At 44.2% G+C, this 23093-nt stretch overlaps 1 protein-coding gene across 7 annotated transcripts in view; it reads left to right on the plus strand.

The window, feature by feature from the left end:
* The window catches only part of ZHX2 (zinc fingers and homeoboxes 2), a 268568-nt gene that overhangs the window by 169428 nt on the left and 76047 nt on the right, over positions 1 to 23093 (plus strand). For all 7 annotated transcript variants that reach the window (XR_008659078.2, XR_010121751.1, XR_008659079.2 and 4 more), the window contains one exon: positions 5313 to 8045. Coding sequence is in view for 4 of the 7 variants with exons in the window: in XM_055287148.2 (XP_055143123.1) it covers positions 5528 to 8041 (2514 nt within the window). In the remaining 3 variants the exon portion in view is untranslated. The remainder of the gene's footprint in view (positions 1 to 5312; positions 8046 to 23093) is intronic.

Raw genomic sequence — 23093 nt, forward strand, 5'->3', positions numbered from 1 at the left:
GGCACAGGATGTGACTGTGCCCAGTTCAGACCTGCTGAGACACTGGCCCAGGGCAAGAACCACGACTTGCAGCAGGTCTGCTGGGACATGCACCACTCGCTATGGAAGGGACTGTGTTAGAGTTTATTCTTAACATGTATTTTATGTGTTCATTCATTCACTAATTTTTTATTTTTGCCAACTTTGACCCAGGCATGTGAGACCTGAAGACTTTGCTCAAAACAATTTAGCCTTCATTCCAGCAAGTACCAGACTTCATGGTGCTGGTCCTCACCTTGCTGGTGGCTCACAGGCTTTCAAAATGACAGATGCCAACATACTACTACCCTTCAGACACCCAATCCCTGGTGCCAGGATCATCCTTCTAAAGGCCGTGTTTCTTGCAGATCCACCAAGAGAACCCTAAGAAATAGATTCTCAAAAGGCTCTGTGTTTTCTGAGCTCTCCTCCTTCTCTCTTTTATTCCTTCCTCTTTTCTTCTTTTTCATCTGCTTTGGTTTGGATTCCTGGTTGCTGAATGAGTTTTAGAAGATGCTTTTATTTTGAGCCACGGTTTTTGGAACACTGAGAAGCTTCCAGGCCATTTTACCACTATTCACCTCATTTCGGGGGCTCACTTGTCAACAGATTTAAATAATGCAGGATATGGGAAGTTTCGGTTAAAAAAGGTATTTCCTCCCCTGAGTCTACTTCTGCCTGATGTCTTTTTTCTGCAGGAGGAAAGTGTCTTTCCCCCTCTCTTTTGAAAAATTTAACTCAAATGTCCCAAGCCCTTTGGCCAGTGGGTGCAAATTTAGCCACATTCTGCTGTGTTAATAGTACTCCCCACAGAACTGTAGAGTCTCCCTTCCCTTACAGAGTTCCTCCACTCATGTAACCCCAACACACATGTTCACACGTGTGCACACACATGCACACACACACACTACTGAGCATTCACAGGAGATTTTAGCATACCTCATCACTGAGCTGCAGTTCCCAAGAGATAGCCTCCCTACAGTTAATTTAATTTGTGATGCTGGGTGTGGTGGCTCACACCTGTAATCCTAGCACTTTGGGAGACGGAGGCAAGTGGATGGCTTGAGCCCAGGAGTTCGAGACCAGCCTGGGCAACAGGGTGAAATCCTGTCTTTGCAAAAAAAAAAAAAAAAAAATTGGTCAGGCGTGGTGGCTTATGTGTGTGGTCCCAGCTTCTTGGGAGGCTAAGGCAGGAAAATCGCTTGAACTGGGAGGCAGAGGTTGCAGTGAGCCGAGATCATGCCATTGCACTCCAGCCTGGGCAACAGAGCAAGACCCCATCTCAAAAAAAAAAAAACAAAAAACAAACACTTTTTTGCTTTGATGGAGTTTCTGTTCTTGAATGGTGCTGTCCAATAGGACTTCCTATGATAGAAATGTCCTTCGCTGTATTAGACAATAGCCACCAGCCACAATTGCTTCTTGAGCACTGGGAATGTGGCTAGTATGACTGTGGTACTGAATTTTTAATCCTATTTAATTTTAACTAAACTCAAAAGGCCACATGTGGCCAGTGGCTACCATATTGGGCAGAATGGTTCTGCACAGAGATACAAATGATAAACAAGTGGATAGACGCTTGCTCCTCTTTTAACCACAAAACATCAAAGTATGATGTCAGCTATTGAAGAGTGCCGTGAAGAAAGCCACGCAGGGTGAGGAAATAGAGAGTGCTGAGAAGGCATTGTTTTGCAGAGGGGTAGCTGTCAGCGAAAGCCTCTCTGTGGGAGAGTGACTTTTCAATGGAGACCTGAAAACCAAGCGGTTCTCAGGGTGGGATGTTCTGGCAGCGGCGCTATGAGGGGAGTGAGGTCCTGACAGAGCCACTGGAGTGTGAAGGGTGGTGGGAGAGGGGAGCCGGGGCCAGAGCTTACCAGGACTTGGTGGTGCCATTGCTGGAGATGAACTCTGGAGGCGTGAAAAGTATTTGAGAGGTGAGATCAAGACTCTGAAGATCACGGCAGGCGGAGGCTGGAGGTGGCGGTTTGGGCATGGTCAATAAAAAGAAACTGCTGCCCTCTTCTCTGGTTTGCCTGTGTCATCTCCTCACCATTGCCTGAGGGGCCCGCATCCCACTGCTGATGAATTTGACCAGCCTACACATGCCAGTGCTTTCATCTTAGAGGGGCCAGGTTCTGGGTTCACCAGCGGGAGTATGGCCCTTTCCCCAGCCCTGCCCAACTGTGTCACCTGAGCCCCTAAGCAGGTGGGCATAGGTCTAGACTCTCAGAGTTGTTTGTGAAAATAAGTTCTTCGCTTTGGCCTTTATGCCCTCTCTTCAGTGGGACTCAAACCCAGGCCCATGGGAGGGACCAGAGATGATATGCCATCTCCTGCCTTCCCTTCCCTTTCCTTCCTTTTCCTGGAGGTCGGGGATCTTTGTTTCAAAACATGTCTCCCACCTCCTTTAGCCCATCAGCTCTCCATTCTCAGTTCTGGGTTCTGTTAACCTAATAAGCAAATTGTTCCTGTACTTTCAAATCATAATTTGTTTAATGCAATTCCAATCAAAATTCTAACAGAATTTTATTTCACAGGTGATATTGATTCATGAGACTAGATTATCAAAATAACCAAGAACTGTTTTGCGAAAAGAAAGAGTAATGAGGAGGAACTCTACTAGATATAAAAATGTACTCTAAACATACGAAAGTTCTTTTAGAAGCAAGGCATAAGTGCAGTACTCAATATCTAGATCGATACACAGATTAGATAACCCAGAACCAACCCTAGTAGATACAAAGTTTGTGTATGATAAAGGAAGTTTCTCAAAAATTAGTTAGAAAGAAAATAATAATGCATGCTGCTGAGATGGTTGGTAACTGAAGAAAAATGGTTAGAATTGTGTCTTACAGCTTAACCCAAGATAAATTCAATACCAGATGAGTTAAATGCAAAAAATAAAGTTAAAATATTCTTAAGAAAATGTAGATTAATATATTTCAGCTATCAAGACAGGGAATCACTTTCTAAATATAAAATCACAATGAAAGAGGCTACAAGAGAAAAAAATTGGTAAATCTATTCTCTAAAAATTAAAATTTCTTCATGTTAAACATTAAAAAATATATAATATGCACAATTAAAAGGTAAATGATAGGGCCAGACGCAGTGGCTCACGCCTGTAATCCCAGCACTTTGGGAGGCCGAGGCAGGCGGATCACCTGAGGTCAGGAGTTCGAGACCAGCCTGACCAACAAGGAGAAACCCCGTCTCTACTAAAAATACAAAATTAGCCTGGCGTGGTGGCGCGTGCCTGTAATCCAGCTACACAGGAGGCTGAGGCAGGAGAATCGTTTGAACCTGGGAGGCGGAGGTTGCGGTAAGCCAAGACCGTGCCATTATACTCCAGCCTGGGCCACAAGAGCAAAACTCTATCTCAAAAGAAAAAAAGGTAAATGATAGACTGGGAAAAGTTTTGCAACAAACTTAGTAAAGCATTAGTATTATTTATGTAAAGAGAACTCTTGCAAATTCATAATAAAAACCACTGAATGTCTAAATATAAAAATGACGTAAGCAGACAATTCACAAAAGAATATAAATAGTGAGCAAATCTTTGAAAACAACCCAACCTTATTGTCAATCAAGAAAAGCCTACAAGCATATTAAAACAGTTTTCTTGGCCAGGCATGGCTCATGCCCATGATCCCAGCACTTTGGGAGACAGAAGCACGTGGATAACTTGAGCCCAGGTGTTGGAGACCAGCCTGGACAACATGGCAAAACCCCTGGACAACATGGCAAAACACTGTCTCTACTAAAAATAAAAATTAAATGATTAGCTGGGCATGGTGGTGTGTGCCTATAGTTCCAGCTGCTCAGGAGGCTGAGGCAGGAGGATTGCTTGAGCCTAGGAGATGGAGGATTGTTTGAGCCCAGGAGATAGAGGCTGCAGTGAGCTAGAATTGTGCCACTGCACTCTAGCCTGGGTGACAGAGCCAGACCCTGTCTCAGAAACAAACAAAAATCCAAAAAACTGTTTTTCCCTATCTAATCAGCAAGGCTTTTTAACAGTAGTATTTTACGTAGGCTGGATTGTGAGTCAAGCCCTCTCATACACTACCAAAGAAAAGGCCAATTGAGGCCAAAACTCTGCCATACATATGGGTCAAGAGAACCACTTCTAGGCTTCCATCCAATGGTAGTTATCAAAAATAAGGATTAAGGGTATTCACTGCAGTTTTGTTGATAAGAGCCAAAAACTGGAAATAAATGTCCAACAAAGGTCCAATTGCTATAAAAAAATAATGAGTTTATGTCCTTTGCAGGGACATGGATGAAGCTAGAAGCCATCATTCTCAGCAAACTAACACAGGAACAGAAAACCAAACACCACATGTTCTCACTCATAAGTGGGAGTTGAACAGTGAAAACACATGGACACAGGGAGGGGAATGTCACACACCGGGGCCTGTTGGGGGATGGGGGACAAGGAGAGGGAGAGCATTCGGACAAATACCTAATGAATGCAGGGCTTAAAACCTAGATGACGGGTTGATGGGTGCAGCAAACCACCATGGCACATACATACCTATGTAACAAACCTGTACATTCTGCACATGTATCCCAGAACTTAAAATAAAATTTTTAAAAAGAAGTCCAATGGCTGAACATATCATGTGTAGTCTATCCCTACAATGTAATAACATGCATTATAGGGATATACCACACATGATGATTTCATCACGTGATGAAATAATGATTTTTAAAATCATTATTTTGCTCACTATGGAAATGGGAAACTGTTTAAGTGAGATGAACTATAAAACTGCAATATTGGGGGGGGTGATTGCTTTTTTTTTTCTTTTATACTTTTCTGCATTTTCTCGATTTTCTATCTTGATTTTGCTTTTATGATAAGCAAAATGTTCATTATCTGTTTTCTAGCACCTGAATAAATTTCACTTCCTAGCCCTGGGGACACATCTGGCTTCCGAGGTACCATACCTAAAAGTGGCTTGCAAGCACACCATCCGCGACATTCCCTCTCACTGCTTCAGAGGATTTTAGTACCTGTCTACGTTTCCTGTATTCCTGTGTCTCTAAACATGAAATGGTGACCCTCATCCATGTTTGCTTGGTTTGGGCCTGTTTTCACCTCCTTCCAAAAAAAAGGAAGAGAAGAAGAATGTGATTTTTTTGTGTTTATAAGCACTTTCACGCCATCTGTGCATACATAGGTGTTCGATTTGGGTGCCTGTTGGGATGGGTCATGGGAAAACTCATAAAGAAGTGCCAGTTTCTTTTGCATTGTGAAGAGACACTGACCCTGTCTTTATTCTTGTCCACAGATATGATGCTTCCTGGTGTGTTTAGCGGTTGGTGCCATTGCAATTTTCTGTGCTGAATTCATTCCGAAAACTCAAACAGTAGACTTCAGCACATAAGGAAAGCCAAAGCCATTTGAGGGGGAATAAAGCCAAAAGCCTTTCACCTTATTCGTTCCAAGAATCTCACTGCCTCCTCCTTACCCCCCTCCAAAAATAAGCCATTGCACACAGGGAGCATGGCTAGCAAACGAAAATCTACAACTCCATGCATGGTTCGGACATCACAAGTAGTAGAACAAGATGTGCCCGAGGAGGTAGACAGGGCCAAAGAGAAAGGAATCGGCACACCACAACCTGACGTGGCCAAGGACAGTTGGGCAGCAGAACTTGAAAACTCTTCCAAAGAAAATGAAGTGATAGAGGTGAAATCTACGGGGGAAAGCCAGTCCAAAAAACTCCAAGGTGGTTATGAGTGCAAATACTGCCCCTACTCCACGCAAAACCTGAACGAGTTCACGGAGCACGTTGACATGCAGCATCCCAACGTGATTCTCAACCCCCTCTACGTGTGTGCAGAATGTAACTTCACAACCAAAAAGTACGACTCCCTGTCCGACCACAACTCCAAGTTCCATCCCGGGGAGGCCAACTTCAAGCTGAAGTTAATTAAACGCAATAATCAAACTGTCTTGGAACAGTCCATCGAAGCCACCAACCATGTCGTGTCCATCACCACCAGCGGCCCTGGAACTGGTGACAGTGATTCTGGGATCTCGGTGAGTAAAACCCCCATCATGAAGCCCGGAAAACCAAAAACAGATGCCAAGAAGGTGCCCAAGAAGCCCGAAGAGATCACCCCCGAGAACCACGTGGAAGGGACCGCCCGCCTGGTGACAGACACAGCTGAGATCCTCTCGAGACTCGGCAGTGTGGAGCTCCTCCAAGACACATTAGGACACGTCATGCCTTCTGTACAGCTGCCACCAAATATCAACCTTGTGCCCAAGGTCCCCGTTCCACTAAATACTACCAAATACAACTCTGCCCTGGATACAAATGCCACGATGATCAACTCTTTCAACAAGTTTCCTTACCCTACCCAGGCTGAGTTGTCCTGGCTGACAGCTGCCTCCAAACACCCAGAGGAGCACATCAGAATCTGGTTTGCCACCCAGCGCTTAAAGCACGGCATCAGCTGGTCCCCAGAAGAGGTGGAGGAGGCCCGGAAGAAGATGTTCAATGGCACCATCCAGTCAGTACCCCCGACCATCACTGTGCTGCCCGCCCAGTTGGCCTCCACAAAGGTGACGCAGCCCATCCTCCAGACGGCTCTACCGTGCCAGATCCTTGGCCAGACTAGCCTGGTGCTGACTCAGGTGACCAGCGGGTCAACAACCGTCTCTTGCTCCCCCATCACGCTTGCTGTGGCAGGAGTAACCAACCACGGCCAGAAGAGACCATTGGTGACTCCCCAAGCTGCCCCCGAACCCAAGCGTCCACACATCGCTCAGGTGCCAGAGCCCCCACCCAAGGTGGCCAACCCCCCACTCACGCCAGCCAGTGACCGCAAGAAGACAAAGGAGCAGATAGCACATCTCAAGGCCAGCTTTCTCCAGAGCCAGTTCCCTGACGATGCTGAGGTTTACCGGCTCATCGAGGTGACTGGCCTTGCCAGGAGCGAGATCAAGAAGTGGTTCAGTGACCACCGATATCGGTGTCAAAGAGGCATCGTCCACATCACCAGCGAATCCCTTGCCAAAGACCAGTTGGCCATCGCGGCCTCCCGACACGGTCGCACGTACCACGCGTACCCAGATTTTGCCCCCCAGAAGTTCAAAGAGAAAACACAGGGTCAGGTTAAAATCTTGGAAGACAGCTTTTTAAAAAGTTCTTTTCCTACCCAAGCAGAACTGGATCGGCTAAGGGTGGAGACCAAGCTGAGCAGGAGAGAGATCGACTCCTGGTTCTCAGAGAGGCGGAAGCTTCGAGACAGCATGGAAAAAGCTGTCTTGGATTCCATGGGGTCTGGCAAAAAAGGCCAAGATGTGGGAGCCCCCAATGGTGCTCTGTCTCGACTCAACCAGCTCTCCGGTGCCCAGTTAACCAGTTCTCTGCCCAGCCCTTCGCCAGCAATTGCAAAAAGTCAAGAACAGGTTCATCTCCTGAGGAGCACGTTTGCAAGAACCCAGTGGCCTACTCCCCAGGAGTATGACCAGTTAGCGGCCAAGACTGGCCTGGTCCGAACTGAGATTGTGCGTTGGTTCAAGGAGAACAGATGCTTGCTGAAAACGGGAACCGTGAAGTGGATGGAGCAGTACCAGCACCAGCCCGTGGCAGATGATCACGGCTACGATGCCGTAGCAAGGAAAGCAACAAAACCCATGGCCGAGAGCCCAAAGAACGGGGGTGATGTGGTTCCACAATATTACAAGGACCCCAAAAAGCTCTGCGAAGAGGACTTGGAGAAGTTGGTGCCCAGGGTAAAAGTAAGCAGCGAGCCAGCAAAAGACTGTTTGCCAGCAAAGCCCTCAGAGGCCACCTCAGACCGGTCAGAGGGCAGCAGCCGGGACGGCCAGGGCAGCGACGAGAACGAGGAGTCTAGCGTTGTGGATTACGTGGAGGTGACAGTCGGGGAGGAGGATGCCATCTCAGACAGATCAGATAGCTGGAGTCAGGCTGCGGCAGAAGGTGTGGCAGAACTGGCCGAATCGGACTCCGACTGCGTCCCTGCAGAGGCTGGCCAGGCCTAGACAGGTAATTCCACCTGCTCACCCAGGCAGCTGGGGAGAACGCAGCTTGCTTTCTTTTCATTGCCAGGGTTAATATAGATTGTAGGGTACAGAGATGTTGACATAGACGGTGGCTTCTTTTTCTTGTAATTAACAAATAAGAATGATGTATATTGATCACGTACAACATGATGTTTTGAAATATGTTTACCTCGTGGGATGGCTCAGTCAAGCTGATTCCCATATGCATTACCTCACATACTTATTCTTGTAGTGGAAGGGTCTGGTTTTGATTTTGGTGTTTTGTTTTGTTTTTAGTGACAGAGTCTTGCTCTGCCACCCAGGCTGCAGTGCAGTGGCTCAATCATAGGTCATTGCAGCCTCAAACTCCTGGGCCCGAGCGATCCTCCCCCCTCAGCTTTTCAAGTACCTGGGACTTCAGGCACCTGCCAGCACACCCAACTATTTTAATATTTTGGTAGAGACAGGGTCTCACTTTGTTGCCCAGGCTGGTCTCAAACTCCTGGACTCAAGGAATTCCTTTGCCTCTGCCTCCCAAAGTGCTGGGATTACAGGCATGAGCCACTGAGCCCGGCTGATGAGTTATTTGTAAAGGTTCTTTGAAAAAGGAAGAAAAATGGGGGCTGATGGAACCTATGTCCTCATTTGTAAGGCTGTGCCCAGGGGGCAGCACCAATGGCTGTGGCCCGTTTGGGCACCAGCCTTCAGCCCTGTCCATTCTGAAGGTTAGTTTTGACTGTTAGAAAACACATCCTCCCTCTGTGTGTTTTGTGTTTGTTGCTGTAAAAACACCAAACATGAAGAGGTTGTTTCTTTTTCTTTTTTTTTCCCCTTTTCTTTTTGGATTTTTTAAGAATACATATCCAAGTTTACTGAATCAAAGACCTGAGGTTATTTCTTCTAATCTGAAAAGGCTTTGAAAGTGCTTGATATTTGCCTTGTCAGGGCTAAAGGAAGGTGCCACTGTGCTTGGGTCCCCATAACCCCTTCAAATCTGGAAGAGCTGGGTGTAAATTAGGCCTGTAGAGTCACACAAGCTGGGGGGAAGGGCAGTTTCCATGGTTACTAATGGCCGTGTCATCCCCATAATGGGACATGCCACTGAAGCCCTTGGTATTCTGCTTCCTAAGAGGTCAGTGCAAATCGAGGCCTGAAGCACAGCAGCTTGGTGGTGAGTTGAGAAATGGGGGCAGTGGCAGGGGGAGGGCTGCGGTAGGGAAAGGAAATATTACAAGGAGGAAGATGCACGATTTGCCCAGGTAGACTTCTCCAGAGGTCACTTAAAAGACCATGGAATGGGCCTCCCAAGTTATCTTTACAAAGGATAAAATGTAAGAACCTCCAGAATGATTGATAAGGTCCCAAAGGCAGCCCTAGAAATTACCACACCTCTGTCTTAATGAACTTGGACAACTTTGGCCAACCACGTCGCTCATTAACTCATTGATTCAGTAATAGAATGAGGAAGCTGACAAATATATGAAATTCTCTAGAAACCTTGTTTTAACCAGTTCCATCCGCTATTAAAAGAGCACTTTAACGAGCAGCCAATCCCAGAATGCCATCATGCTCCATTCTCTTTTCTCCTCCCACTTGCAGGAGGAAATGCCTGTGTGTCAAGGGTGTGGGCACAACCCAAAGGGGAGGGCACGAGTGAAAGGAGGGGGATAGAAGTGCACTGAGGTCACAATGACAGCAACCTCCCACCTCTACCTGGCCACCTCTGGCCATTTTCCCACCTTAGAAGAACCTACCAGTCTAGCCGATACCTCCCTCATTAAAATGAGGGAGTGATTTTTTTTTTTTTTTTTTTGAGACAGACTCTCACTCTGTTGCCCAGGCTGGAATGCAATGGCACGATCTCAACTCACTGCAACCTCCACCTCCCGGGTTCAAGCGATTCTCCTGCGTCAGCCTCCCGAGTAGCTGGGATTACAGGCATGCGCCACCCCACTGGGCTAATTTTCATATTTTTAGTAGAGACGGGGTTTTGCCATGTTGGCCAGGCTGATCTCAAACTCCTGAGCTCAGATGATCCACCCACCTTGGCCTCCCAAAGTGCTGGGATTACAGGCGTGAGCCTCCACGCCAGACCTCCCATCTTCTATCCTTGATCTTTTCCCATCCATGACACCTGCCTACGTGGTTGCTTTTTCCTCCCTCCCCAGAGAGGACAATAGGGTTCAGTTCCATTCAACAGTATCTTCTGAGCACCTACTGTATGCCTGCTGCTACTCCACACGCTAGAAACAGTGCCATGAGGGAGACAGACAACACAGTACCCATTCACTGTGGAGCTCGGGCAGGCCAAGGTGAGAGGAAATCACACTTTCCTTTACTCATCAGTGTGATATGTGTTACGAGGGGGAAGGGCACGGCTCTGTGTGGGGGCTCAGAGGAGGAACACCCAGGTGGGAGGTTAGGGAGCTTCTTGGAGGAAGGGACATCCGACTCATGGGATGAGAAGGAGTTAGCCAAGTGCACAGACAAGGAAAAGAGGGGTCCCCATGGAAGAAGCAGCACAGGCCAAGGTCCAGAGATAAGAAAAGGAATGCCACCGGTGAGAAACCAAAAGAGGTTGGGCATAGCCAAAAGGTAGAGTTTGGGTTCGGTAAAGGATAAGAGGAGGCAAACTGAAAGCAAACTCAATGGTTTTCCATAACAGACAAAAGCTATTCTGAACAAGTTATGTTTGCTGAATTTGAATAGAAAGATGCTCAGTGTCTCTGTATCCCAAGGTAAGCTCAGATGGCACTTCCAGGGCCCCATGGCTGAGTGGGAGGTTGTCTAGGGGCGGCAGTTCTCCAGAGGCCCCTGAGGCCCCCGTCCCCATCTCTTCTCTCCCAAACTATACCTCCACCTCCAGTTGAAAATGCACATGGGGGTGGGATGTTACCCTGCCTGATGCCCCAGTGGCCCAAAGAAGACAGTAATGAGGGAGGGAATGTTAAAACCTTACAGAAAACCTTTGGGGAGGAAGGATGGAATGATGAACGAAGGTCACCTGAATAGCAGAGGTCGAGGTAGGTGCTCTGACCATACATGGCCTTACTTAATTCTCCTAGGGAGGTAGCTTCTCTATATCTTTATAAACCCAGAAACAGACTCAGAAACCAAAGAACTTACCCACATTCACCCAGCCAACACATGAGCTTGTCTCCAGAGTCCTCACTCTTCCTCCTGCCATCTTTACCCCATTATTTCTGACAGAAATTCCCCATTTCTAGTTGATACCCCCCTTCTCAGGACAGGGACTAGCTGTGTTTGCAAAAAAGAAAAAAAACCATGCAGGAACCCCACTTTATGTTTAATTATGGTAAATGCCCCAACTGTGAGCTAGAAAACATCCCTAAACAGGATGCTAAGATCTGTTCCTCATGTGGCAACATCAGATATCCCTGATGGCTCCCTGATATTTTGGAGGTCCATTGTTTTGTTTTGTTTTGAGATGGAGACTTCCTCTATGGCCCAGGCTGGAGTGCAGTGGTGCCATCTCGACTCACCCCAACCTCCGCCTCCCAGGTTCAAGCGATTCTCCTGCCTCAGCCTTCCAACTAGCTTTAACTACAGGCACATGCCACCATACCTGGCTAATTTTTGTATTTTTTTTAGTAGAGATGGGGTTTCACCGTGTTGGCCATGCTGGTCTCAAACTCCTGACCTCAGGTGATGCATCCACCTCAGCCTCCCAAAGTGCTGGGATGATAGACATGAGCCACCGTGCCCCACCATTGGAGTTCCATTGTATTGAGAAAGGGGCTGCCATCTGCACTAGGGGTGGCATTGAAGGTTCTCCCACATCCTGGACAGAGGCACTCCTTAAAGGAATCTTTCAGTTTAAAGGGAAAAAAAAATCTCTCCAAATTGCTTCACAGTTTTCATGAACCAAACACATGAGTCTCTTGAATTCATAAATATTCAGTGATGTCCCTATTTAAATACTTATTTATTTAGGAACCTGCAGTTCAGTTCAGTTATGACACATAATAATCCTGAAATAATTCATGGTTTCGACTTTATAAAAGGTGTTATGTGATGCACAAGAGGGTGAAGGGGGAGAAACTTGAGCAAGCAGCTGAGAGCTGGCTCTAGGACTAGATTTCCTCTGTAGGCGTTAAGCATCTCCTGCAACCAAATCTCTCTAAGCTCTGCAAGGCTTAGGACAGCATTTGACTCAGTCCAGGCTCACCTCGGCCCTGAGGTTAGACACAAAGATAAGGAATACTTCCTAGCCTTTGAATTGTGTTGTCTTGATTCAGTCCCTGTGTCTGAACAATGTTTGAGCCATTCCATTGAGGGACCTGTCCTAGGAAAAGGCTGAAAATTAGATTTTGTTTTCGGAAAAATGAGTCAATGTACTTGAGCAAGACATTGTCAGATATCAGCCTTGATGTTTGGTCAAATGGAATATTCCGTTACTATTGCTAGTGAGGGTTCCCATTGATTGACACCCATTGTGTGCTCAGCTGCCTTCTAAGCACGTCTACTAAGTCATTTCAACTTCATGCCCACTCTGTGAGGTAGGTACAGCCTTGTCCCCATTTTACAGAGGGCAAAACTGAGGGCCAGAGAAAATGAGTGACTTGCCCTGTGTTTCTCAGCCAACAGCTGGAAGACCTTGGAGGGCACCTCTCAACTGTCAGGCCAGTGCCTGACCCCAGCCACTATGGCCCTGCCCTCTCCAACAGTGGCACCAGCAGCATAAGCCAGAACAAACAGAGTGTGGTCATTTCTTGATTTTGTGTGGGAGTGGAAACTAATCCACAATGTATTCATTCAACAAGAACTTTAGAGATCCCTCTTTGTGCCAGGCACTGTGCTAGTCTGTGTGGATTTGCCAGAATGACCAAGACACAGCCCCTACCTAATCTCAGTTAATAAAGGTGAGAAATGGACATAGAACCACCTGTTTCATGAGAGCAGTGCACACAGAAACCGGAGGAGCTAGGAGGGGGAGAAGTGGCTTTTCCAACATGTTGTCTGATTCAGAACCTTCCCACCAACCTACATGTGCAAGCCGCCTTCCCATTTATTTTAAACAAAGAATTCTGAGGCTCAGGAACCTGCCAGAGTTCACTCAGACAGTGTCTAAAATTGACTCCAAAGCTCCAGCCACCACCTTCGCTGCCTCCTGATTTCTGTCAACAGTTTCCAACTCCTGATGATTAGGGATGACTTTGGAGAAGGGGAAAAAATTGTGAAATGTCAGAAAGGTGTTTTCCATGATTTGGCTTGGTTAAAATTTTTAAGGCTGCTAAGCGTTGCATTCTGGTTACAATTTAAGATCTAGAAGAGGTATGCCCTCACACTCTGTTTGGATTAGCTGTCCAAATGCAGATATTTGAATGAATGAATGAATGAATGAATGAACAAATTAATTAACTAATTAATTAATGAGTGAATGAATGAAAATATTGTTGTTATCTGTTTCCCTCTCTCCTGTACCAGACCCTTACCAGCAGGGACCATATCCCATTAATCTCTGAATCCCTAGTTTAGATTCAGAGCAGATGCTGAATAACGGTTTATTGAACGAACCAGAGAATTTTAAAAGATAGTTGGGATCTGGTATTTCAATCCTTTTGCTTGCCTTCATTTTTTCCCATCACTCATTAGCTCCAATGGTTGACAGCAGCGAGAGGAGAGGGATTGGATACAGTTTGCTTCCCGTGTGTGAGAAGCTCAAGGGAAAGGCCTGTTGGAGAATCTGTCACCAGATATTTACTGGTGATGCTTCTCAGGGACTGCCCATTAGTGTGGCTTCCCTCATGCCTAACAGGGAGTTAACTGATACCACTTCCATTTACTTAATTCTGGAGCTTCTCACCCTAGGAATTCTCACTGTGCTTTGGGCGACTTGTGGAGGCTTAGCCACCATGAAACCCAGCCCCCTCATTTTCAGAGGAAGCATGTAGGCCCCAAGGAGATGAAGTCACTAGCCCAGAGACATTCCTAATAAGTGACTTGGTTCATTCATCCATCAAGTATTTGTGGAATGTCTGCAGTGTGCCGGGCTCTGGAAGGCAGTGTGCCCAGCATGTCCCTGCCCTCATGGAGCCCTTGGTCTAATGGGAAATGAAGTTTTAACCAATCTTTAATCAAACAAAAATGGAAGTTGCTACACTGACATGTTCTTTGGTGCCGTTAAGAGTATAGAATATGGGAATTTGAGGATTTAAATAGCGGTTTAAGGTTTAGGGGACACTTCCTAAAGAGGTAATGGGGCCAGGCACAGTGGCTCATGCCTGTAATCCCAGCACTTTGGGAGGCCGAGTCAGGCAGATCACCTGAGGTCAGGAATTCGGACAAACCTGGCCAACATGGTGAAACCCTGTCTCTACTACAAATACAAAAATTAGCTGGGTATAGTGGTGCATGCCTATAGTCCCTGCCACTTGTGGGGCTGAGGCAGGAGAATCGCTTGAACCCAGGAGATGGAGGTTACAGTGAGCCGAAATCGCACAGCAGCACTCCAACTTGGGCAACAGAGCAAGACTCCATCTCAAAAAAAAAAAATAAATAAGTAAATAATAAGAAGAAATAATGGATGGATTGAAAACCAAAGGCTTAGACCAACATGCAGGAGCGTGCTGGGCAGAGAGGAGGGGAAGAACATTCCAGACAGAAGAAACAACATACTCAAGGGGAACTGAAAGGTGGCCATGGTGGGCATGACTTGCCTGGGTTCACACTTCACAGAAGTGCAGAGGTTAAAAGCCAGAGTGTTAGGTGGACTCACATATAATCAAAATTTCCCTTGAAACTCTTCTGTCTCACCAGTAAAGGAGAAGACGTGGTTCATTGTGTATAACCCTAGAGAAAGTTTGATGTCCTCTGAGCTACTCAAGGAAGGAGCAAAAGGAAAACCAACTTGCAAATGTCCTGGGCATTCAGACCCATCTGCCCTAGTGGAAAATGGAGGCTGGATGGTGGAAAATTCTAGAGCACCCACATGCCTATACATTTTACTTTATTCTTTCTATAACCTTAATACTTACTGTATTAGTCAGCTAAGGCTGCCAGAACAGAATGCCACAGACTGGGTCACTTAAACAACAGAAATTTATTTTCTCACAGTTCTGGAGGCTAGATGTTCAAGCTCAGCACACCAGCAGGGTTGGTTTCTGGTGAGGCCTCTCTTCATAGCTTGCCAACACCCACCTTCTCACTGTGTCCTCACATAGTCTTTGCTCTGTGTGTTCACATGGCTGGTGTCTCTTCTTTTTCTTGTAAGGACACCAGTCCTAAGAGATTAGGACTTAATTACCCCACCTTTAATTACCTCCTTAAAGGCACTATGTCCAAATACAGTCACCTTAGAGATTACGGCTTCAACATATGAATTTAGGAGGGATATAATTCTGTTCATAATGCTTACAAACAGTTGTCTGTATTTGTCAGGATTAAGTGAGATAATATAAATGAAAGCCCCTTGTATTAGGCTGTTTTCATACTGCTATAAAGAACTGCCCAAGACTAGGTAATTTATAAAGGAAAGAGGTTTAATTGACTCACAGTTCAGCATGGCTGGGGAGGCCTCAGGAAACTTACGATCATGGCGGAAGGCGAAGGGGAAGCAAGGCACCTTCTTCACAAGGTGGCAGGAAGGAGAAGTGCTGAGGGAAGAGGGAAGAGCCCCTTATAAAACCATCAGATCTCAGGAGAACTCACTCACTATCAGGAGAACAGCTTGGGGGAAACCACCCCAATGATTCAATTACCTCCACCTGGTCTCTCCCTTGACACGTGGAGATTATTGGGATTACCATTTAAGATGAGATTTGGGTGGGGACACAAAGCCTAACAATATCACCCCTAGAACAGGGTTCTAGCATTAGTACCAATAGATACTGCATCTGAACTTGCTTACTGCTCTCTATATGGAGAAGAACTTGGCCCCCTGCTTCTTGCCTTTCCAAGTTGACCTTTTCTGTTGGGGCCGCACATGTTCATGCCAGTGGGTGTTAATTGCATCTCAGGAGGGGTTGGGCTGGAGGGGTCTGGGGCGGTGACACAGAGTAGCACTGCTGAGCACTCACTGTTCCAGGCCTGCTCAGGCACTGTGCATGTGCTGACTCATCTCATTCTTACAGTCACACTCCAAACTATTTTAATAGTTTTGGGGGAACGTGTGGTGTTAGGTTACATGGATAAGTTCTTTAGGTGTGATTTCTGAGCTTTTGGTGCACCTATCACCTGGGCAGTGTACACTGCACCCAGTGTGTACTCTTTTATCCCTCACCCCGCTCTCGTCCTTCCCCTGAAGTCCCCAGAGTCTATTATGTCATTCTTATGCCTTTGCTTCCTCATAGCTTAGCTCCCACTTGTGAGTGAGAACATGTGATGTTTGGTTTTCCATTCCTGAGTGACTTTACTTAGAATAATGGTCTCCAACTCCATCCAGTTTGCTGTGAATGCCATTATTTCATTCCTTTTTATGGCTGAGTAGTATTCCATGGTATATACATACCACATTTTCTTTATCCATTTATTGGTTGATGGGCATCTAGGCTGGTTCCATATTTTTGCAATTGTGAATTTTGCTGCTATAAGCATGCATGTGCAAGTGTCTTCTTCATATAATGACTTCTTGGTCTCTGGGTAGGTACCCAGTAGTGGGATTGCTGGATCAAATGGTAGTTCTACTTTTAGTTCTTTAAGGAGTCTCCATACTGTTTTCCATAGTGGTTTTACTAGTTTACACTTCCACTAGCATTGTAAAAGTGTTCCCCTTTTTATCACGTCCATGCCAACATCTATTATTTTTTGGTTATTTAATTATGGCCATTCTTGCAGGAGTTAGGTAGTATTGCATTATGGTTTTGATTTGCATTTCCCTGATAATTAGTGATGTTGAGCATTTTTTTCATTTTTTTTGGCCATTCATATATCTTCTTTTGAGAATTGTCTATTCATGTCTTTAGCCCACTTTATGTGGGATTGTTTTTTCTTGGTGATTTGTTTGAGTTCCTTGTAGATTCTCGATATTAGTCCTTTGTCAGATGCATAGTTTGTGAATGTTTTCTCCCACTCTGTGGGTTGTCTGTTTACTCTGCTGATTATTTCTTTTTCTGTGCAGAAGCTTTTTAGTTTAATTAAGTCCCATCTATTTATCTTTGTTTTTGCTGCATTTGCTTTTTGGTTCTTGGTCATGAACTCTTTGCCTAGGCCAATGTCTAGAAGAGTTTTTCCGATGTTATCTTGGAGAATTTTTATGACTTCACATCTTAGATTTAAGTCTTTTATTCATCTTGAGTTGATTTTTGTATAAGGTGAGAGATGAGGGCCCAGTTTCATTCTTCTACATGAGGCTTGCCAATTATCCCAGCACCGTTTGTTGAATAGAGTGTCCTTTCCCCACTTTATGTTTTTGTTTGCTTTGTCAAAGATCAATTGGCTGTAAGTATCTGGCTTTATATCTAGTTTCTCTATCCTGTTCCATTGGTCTATGTGCCTGTTTTTATACCAGTACTATGCTATTTTGGTAACTATAGCCTTGTAATATAGTTTGAAGTAAGATAATGTGATGCCCCCAGATTTGTTCTTTTTGCTTAGTCTTGCTTTTGGCTATGCGGGCTCTTTTTTGGTTTCATGTGAATTTTAAGATTTTTTTTCTAGTTCTATGAGGAATGATGATGGTATTTTGATGGGAATTGCATTGAATTTATAGATTGCTTTTGGTAGTATAGTCATTTTCACAATATTAATTCTACCCATCCATGAGCATAGGATGTGTTTCCATTTGTTTGTGTCATCTATGGTTTATTTCAGCTGTGTTTTATAGTTTTCCTTATAGAGATCTTTCACTTCTTTTGTTAGGTATATTCCTAAATTGGTTTTTTTTGTTGTTGTTTGTTTGTTTGTTTGTTTGTTTGCACCTGTTATAAAAATAGTTGAGTTCTTGATTCTCAGCTTGGTCGCCATTGGTATATAGTAGTGCCACTGATTTGTGTACATTGATTCTGTATTCTGAAACACTGAATTCATTTATCAGATCTAGGAGCTTTTTGGATGAATCTTTAGGGTTTTCTAAGTATATAATCAACATAGTCAGCAAACAGCAACAGTCTGACTTCCTCAGTTTGTATGCCCTTTATTTCTTTCTCTTGTCTGATTGCTCTGGCTAGGACTTCCAGTATTGTGTTGAATAAAAGTGGTGAAAGTGGGCATCTTTGTCTTGTTGCGGTTTTCAGGGGAACTACTTTCAACTTCTCCCCATTAAGTATAATGTTGGCTGTGGGTTTATCATAGATGGCTTTTATTACCTCAAGGTATGTCCCTTCTATGCCAATTTTGCTGCGGGTTTTAATCATACAGGGATGCTGGATTTTGTCAAATGCTTTTTCTGCATCTATTGAGATAATCATATGATTTTTGTTTTCATTTTTGTTTATGTGGTGTATCACATTTGACTTGTGTATGTTAAACCAGCCCTGCATCCCTGGTATAAAACCCCCTTGATCGTGGTGGATTATCTCTTTGGTATGCTTTTGAATTCAGTTAGCTAGTATTTTGTTAAGGATTTTTGCATCTATGTTCATCAGGGATAGTGGTCTGTAATTTTATTTTTCTTTTGTTACATCCTTTCCTGATTTTGGTATTAGGTAATACTGGCTTCATAGAAGGATTTAGGGAGGATTCCCTCTTTATCTTTTGCAATAGTTTCAGTAGGATTGGTATCAATTCTTTTTTTGAATGTCTGATAGAATTCAGCTGTGAATCCACCTGGTCCTGGACTTTTTTTTGTTGGCAATTTTTTTATTACTCTTTCAGTCTTGCTACTTGTTATTTGTCTGTCAAGAGTTTCTGTTTCTTCCGGGTTTAATCTAGGAAGGTTGTATATTTCCAGGATTATTTATCTCCTCTAGGTTTTCTAGTTTGTGCTCATAAAGGTGTTCATAGTAGCCTTGAATATCTTTTGTATTTCTATGGTATTGGTTGTAATATCTCCTATTTTGTTTCTAATTGAGTTTATTTGGATCGTCTCTCTTTTTTTTTTTTTTTTTTTTTGGTTAATCTCACAAGCGGTCTATCAATTTTGTTTATATTTTCAAAGAACCAGCTTTTTGTTTCATTTATCTTTTGAGTTGTTTTTTTCTTTTAATTTCATTTGGTTCTGCTCTAATCTTTGTTATTTCTTTTATTCTGCTGGGTTTGGGTTTGGTTTGTTCTTGTTTCTCTAGTTTCTTGAGGTGTGAGTTTAGACTGTTTATTTGTGCTCTTTCAGACTTTTTGATGTAGATACTTAATGCTATGAACCTTCCTGTTGGCACTGCTTTTGCTGTATCCCAGAGGTTTTGATCAGTTGCATCACTATTATTGTTCAGTTCAAATAATTTTTTAATTTCCATCTTGATTTCAAGGATCATTCAAGAGCGAATCATTTAACTTCCACATATTTGTATAATTTTGAATGTTTCTTTTGGAGTTAATTTCCAATTTTATTCCACTGTGGGCCAAGAGAGTACTTGATATAATTTCAATTTTCTTAAATTTATTAAGACTTGTTTTGTGGCCTATCATATAGTCTATCTTGGAGAATGTTCCATGTGCTGATGAAAATAATGTATATTCTGCAGTTGTTGAGTAGAACATTAGGAAAATATCTGTTAAGCCCATTTGTTCTAGAGTGTAGTTTGCATCTGTTGTTTCTTTGTTGGCTTTCTGTCTTGATGACCTGTCTAGTGCTGTCAGTGTGGTGTTGAAGTCCCCACTATTATTGAGTTGCTGTTGATCTCATTTCTTAGGTCTAGTAGTAATTGTTTTATAAATTTGGGAGCTCTAGTACTATGTGCATATGCATTTAGGATTGTAATATTTTTGTATTGAACTAATTCTTTTATCATTATATAATGTCCCTCTTTGTCTTTTTTAACTGTTGTTGCTTTAAAGTCTACTTTGTCTGCTATAAGAATAGCTAGTCCTGCTCACTTTTGGTTTCCATTTGCATGGGATATCTTTTTCCACTCCTTTACCTTAAGTTTATGTGAGTCCTTATGTGTTAGATGAGTCTCTTGAAGACAGCAGATACGTGGTTGGTAGATTTTTATCCATTCTGCCATTCAATATATTTTAAACGGAGCCTTTAGGCCATTTACATTCAATGTCAGCATTGAGATGTGAGGTACTGTTCTATTCACATTCTAGTTGTTGAATGAATACCTTGTTTTTTTTTTTCACTGTTACTGTTTCATAGGTCGTATGAGATTTATGCTTTAAGAAGGTTCTATTTTAGTGTATTTTGGGGTTTTGTTTTAAGGTTTAGGACTCCTTTTAGCATTTCTTGTAGCACTAGTTTGTTAGTGGTGAATTCTCTCAGCATTTGTTTGTCTGAAAAAGACTTTATATCTCCTTCATTTATGAAACTTAGTTTCACTGGATACAAAATTCTTGACTGATAATTATTTTGTTTAAGGAGGCTAAAGATGGGATCCCAATCACTTCTGGCTTGCAGGGTTTCTGCTGAGAAATCTGCTGTGAATCTGATAGGTTTTCCTTTATAGGTTACCTGATGCTTTTGCCTCACAGGTCTTAAGAGTCTTTCCTTCATCTTGACTGTAGATAACCTGATGACCATGTGCCTAGGTGATGATCTTTTTGTGATCAATTTCCTGGGTGTTCTTTGAGCTTTTTGTATTTGGATATCTAGATCTCTAGCAAGACCAGGGAAGTTTTCCTTGATTATTCCCTCAAATAAATTTTCTAGACTTTAAGATTTCTCTTCTTCCTCAAAAACACCATTATTCTTATGTTTGGTCATTTCACATAATCCTAAATTTCTTGGAGGCTTTGTTCATTTTTTTTAATTAGTTTTTGTCTTTGTCAGGTTGGGTTAATTCAAAAGCCTTGTCTTCAAGCTCAAAGCTATTTCTTCTACTTGTTTGATTCTGTTGTTAAAACTTTCCAGTGTATTTTGCATTTCTCTAAATGTGTCTTTCATTTCCAGAAGTTGTGACTGTCTTTTCTTTATGATATCTATTTCTCTAGAGACTTTTCATCCATATCCTTTTTGTTGTTTCAATGTCTTTAGACTGGTTTTCACCTTTTCCTGGTGCCTCCTTGAGTAGCTTAATAATGAACCTTCTGAATTCTTTTTCTGGCAATTCAGATTTCATCTTGGTTTGAGTCCGTTGCTAGAGAGTTAGTGTGATCTTATGGGAGTGTTTTAGAACCTTGTTTTATCATATTACCGGAATTACTTTTCTGGTTCCTTCTCATTTGGGTAGACTGTTTCAGTGGAAACATCTGGAACTCAAGGGCTGCTGTTCAGGTTCTTTTGTCCCATGGGGTGATCCCTTGATGTGGTGCTCTCCCCCTTTCTCTAGGGATGGGGCTTCCTGAGAGCCAGACTGCAGTGGTTATTATTACCCTTCTGGGTCTAGCCACCCAGTGGGGCTACTGAGCTCCAGGCTGCTGCTGGGGAATGTCTGTAAAGAGTCCTGTGATGTGATCCATCTTCAGGTCTCCCAGTCTTGGATACCAGCACCTGCTCCAGTGGAGGTGGCATGGGAGTGAAGTGGACTCTGGGAGTCCTTGGTTGTAGTTTTGTTTAGTGCACTGGTTTTCTCAAATGCTGGTTACACCAGCAGTAAAATTGCCACATGGATAGACTCAGGACCTCTGGTTAGCCAGGATGTTGCAGGCAGTGGCATTAGCTGTTGTTTGCTCCTTTGAAGCAAGGTTGTTCTGTTATGAGTTGCTGTAATGGCTTGAGTTGGTTGGCCTCCAGCCAGGAGGTGGTGCTTTCAGGAGAGCACCAGCCGCAGTAGTAGAAGGGGACATAATTCTGCCCTACATTGGCCAGGATGAGTACTCGGGTTTCTTAGGTGATGGGCAGGGCCACAGAGCTTCCAAAAGATTATGTCTTTTGTCTTCAGCTACCAGAGCAGGTAGAGACAAACCATCAGGTGGGGGCAGGGTTAGGCGAGTCTGAGCTCAGACTCTCCTTGGGCAGGGCTTCACGTTAGTTTCTGTATTTAGGGCTGATGAAAAGGCAGTGCAGAAAGGTAGCTCATGCAAGTCTTTGAGGTAAAAAGTAGTGGAGCTGGAATTCAAACCCACCCCCACCCCCACACATGTAAGCACTTTGGGGAATCTGCCCAGTGAGTTTAAAATACAATTCCATTTGCTCTGATTCTATTAAATTTTCCTGGTCAATATGCACTGATAGGCCAGGAGCAGGAAAGGCATTCCTACTGCCTTTGAGCCTCCCTGCAAGCAGCTTGGGGAATATATACCTGGCCTGTGGGTCTCAGCAAGTTCCCCAGCCCTAGAGGCCCTTCAAACCACTGGAGGGAAGGAGAGTTTTGGCGGGATGTGGCCAAAACTGACTCAAGCCTGGTGTACGGACAATTTGGGATGGCACGGAGTTTTTGTCATCCACTGGGAAGTTGCTTAATCTTCCTCCAGGCCAACACATTTTCCCTTTTTCAATTTAGTTTAAAATCAGAGTGTGCCCCCTACCCTCAATAAAAGAAATGAAAGTTTGAACTCAAATATTATGAAGCAGGCTGGGCACGGTGGCTCACACCTGTAATCACAGCACTTTGGGAGGCCAACGCGGGTGGATCACCTGAGGTCACAAGTTCAAGCTCAGCCTGGCCAGCATGGTGAAACCTCAACTCTACTAAAAATACAAAAATTAGCCAGACGTGATGGTGAGCACCTGCAATTCCAGCTACTTGGGAGGCTGAGGCAGGAGAATCACTTGAACCTGGGAGGCGGAGGTTGCAGTGAGCCGAGATCACACCAGTGCACTCCAGCCTGGGTGGCAAGAGTGAGACTCCATCTCAAAAAAAAAAAAAAAAAAGAAATATTATGAAGCAGGCCAGACACTGTGGCTCATGCCTGTAATCCCAACACTTTGGGAGGCTGAGCCAGGTGGATCACTTGAGGCCAGGAGTTTGAGACCAGCCTGGCCAACATGGTGAAATCCTACCTCTACTAAAAATACAAAAATTAGAGCCGGGTGTGGTGGCACACACCCATAGTTCCAGCCATTCGGGAGGCTGAGGCATGAGAATTGCTTGAGCCCGGGAGGTGGGGGTTGCAG

Source organism: Symphalangus syndactylus, chromosome 7, assembly GCF_028878055.3.
Source record: "Symphalangus syndactylus isolate Jambi chromosome 7, NHGRI_mSymSyn1-v2.1_pri, whole genome shotgun sequence".
Classification (NCBI taxonomy): Eukaryota; Metazoa; Chordata; class Mammalia; order Primates; family Hylobatidae; genus Symphalangus; species Symphalangus syndactylus.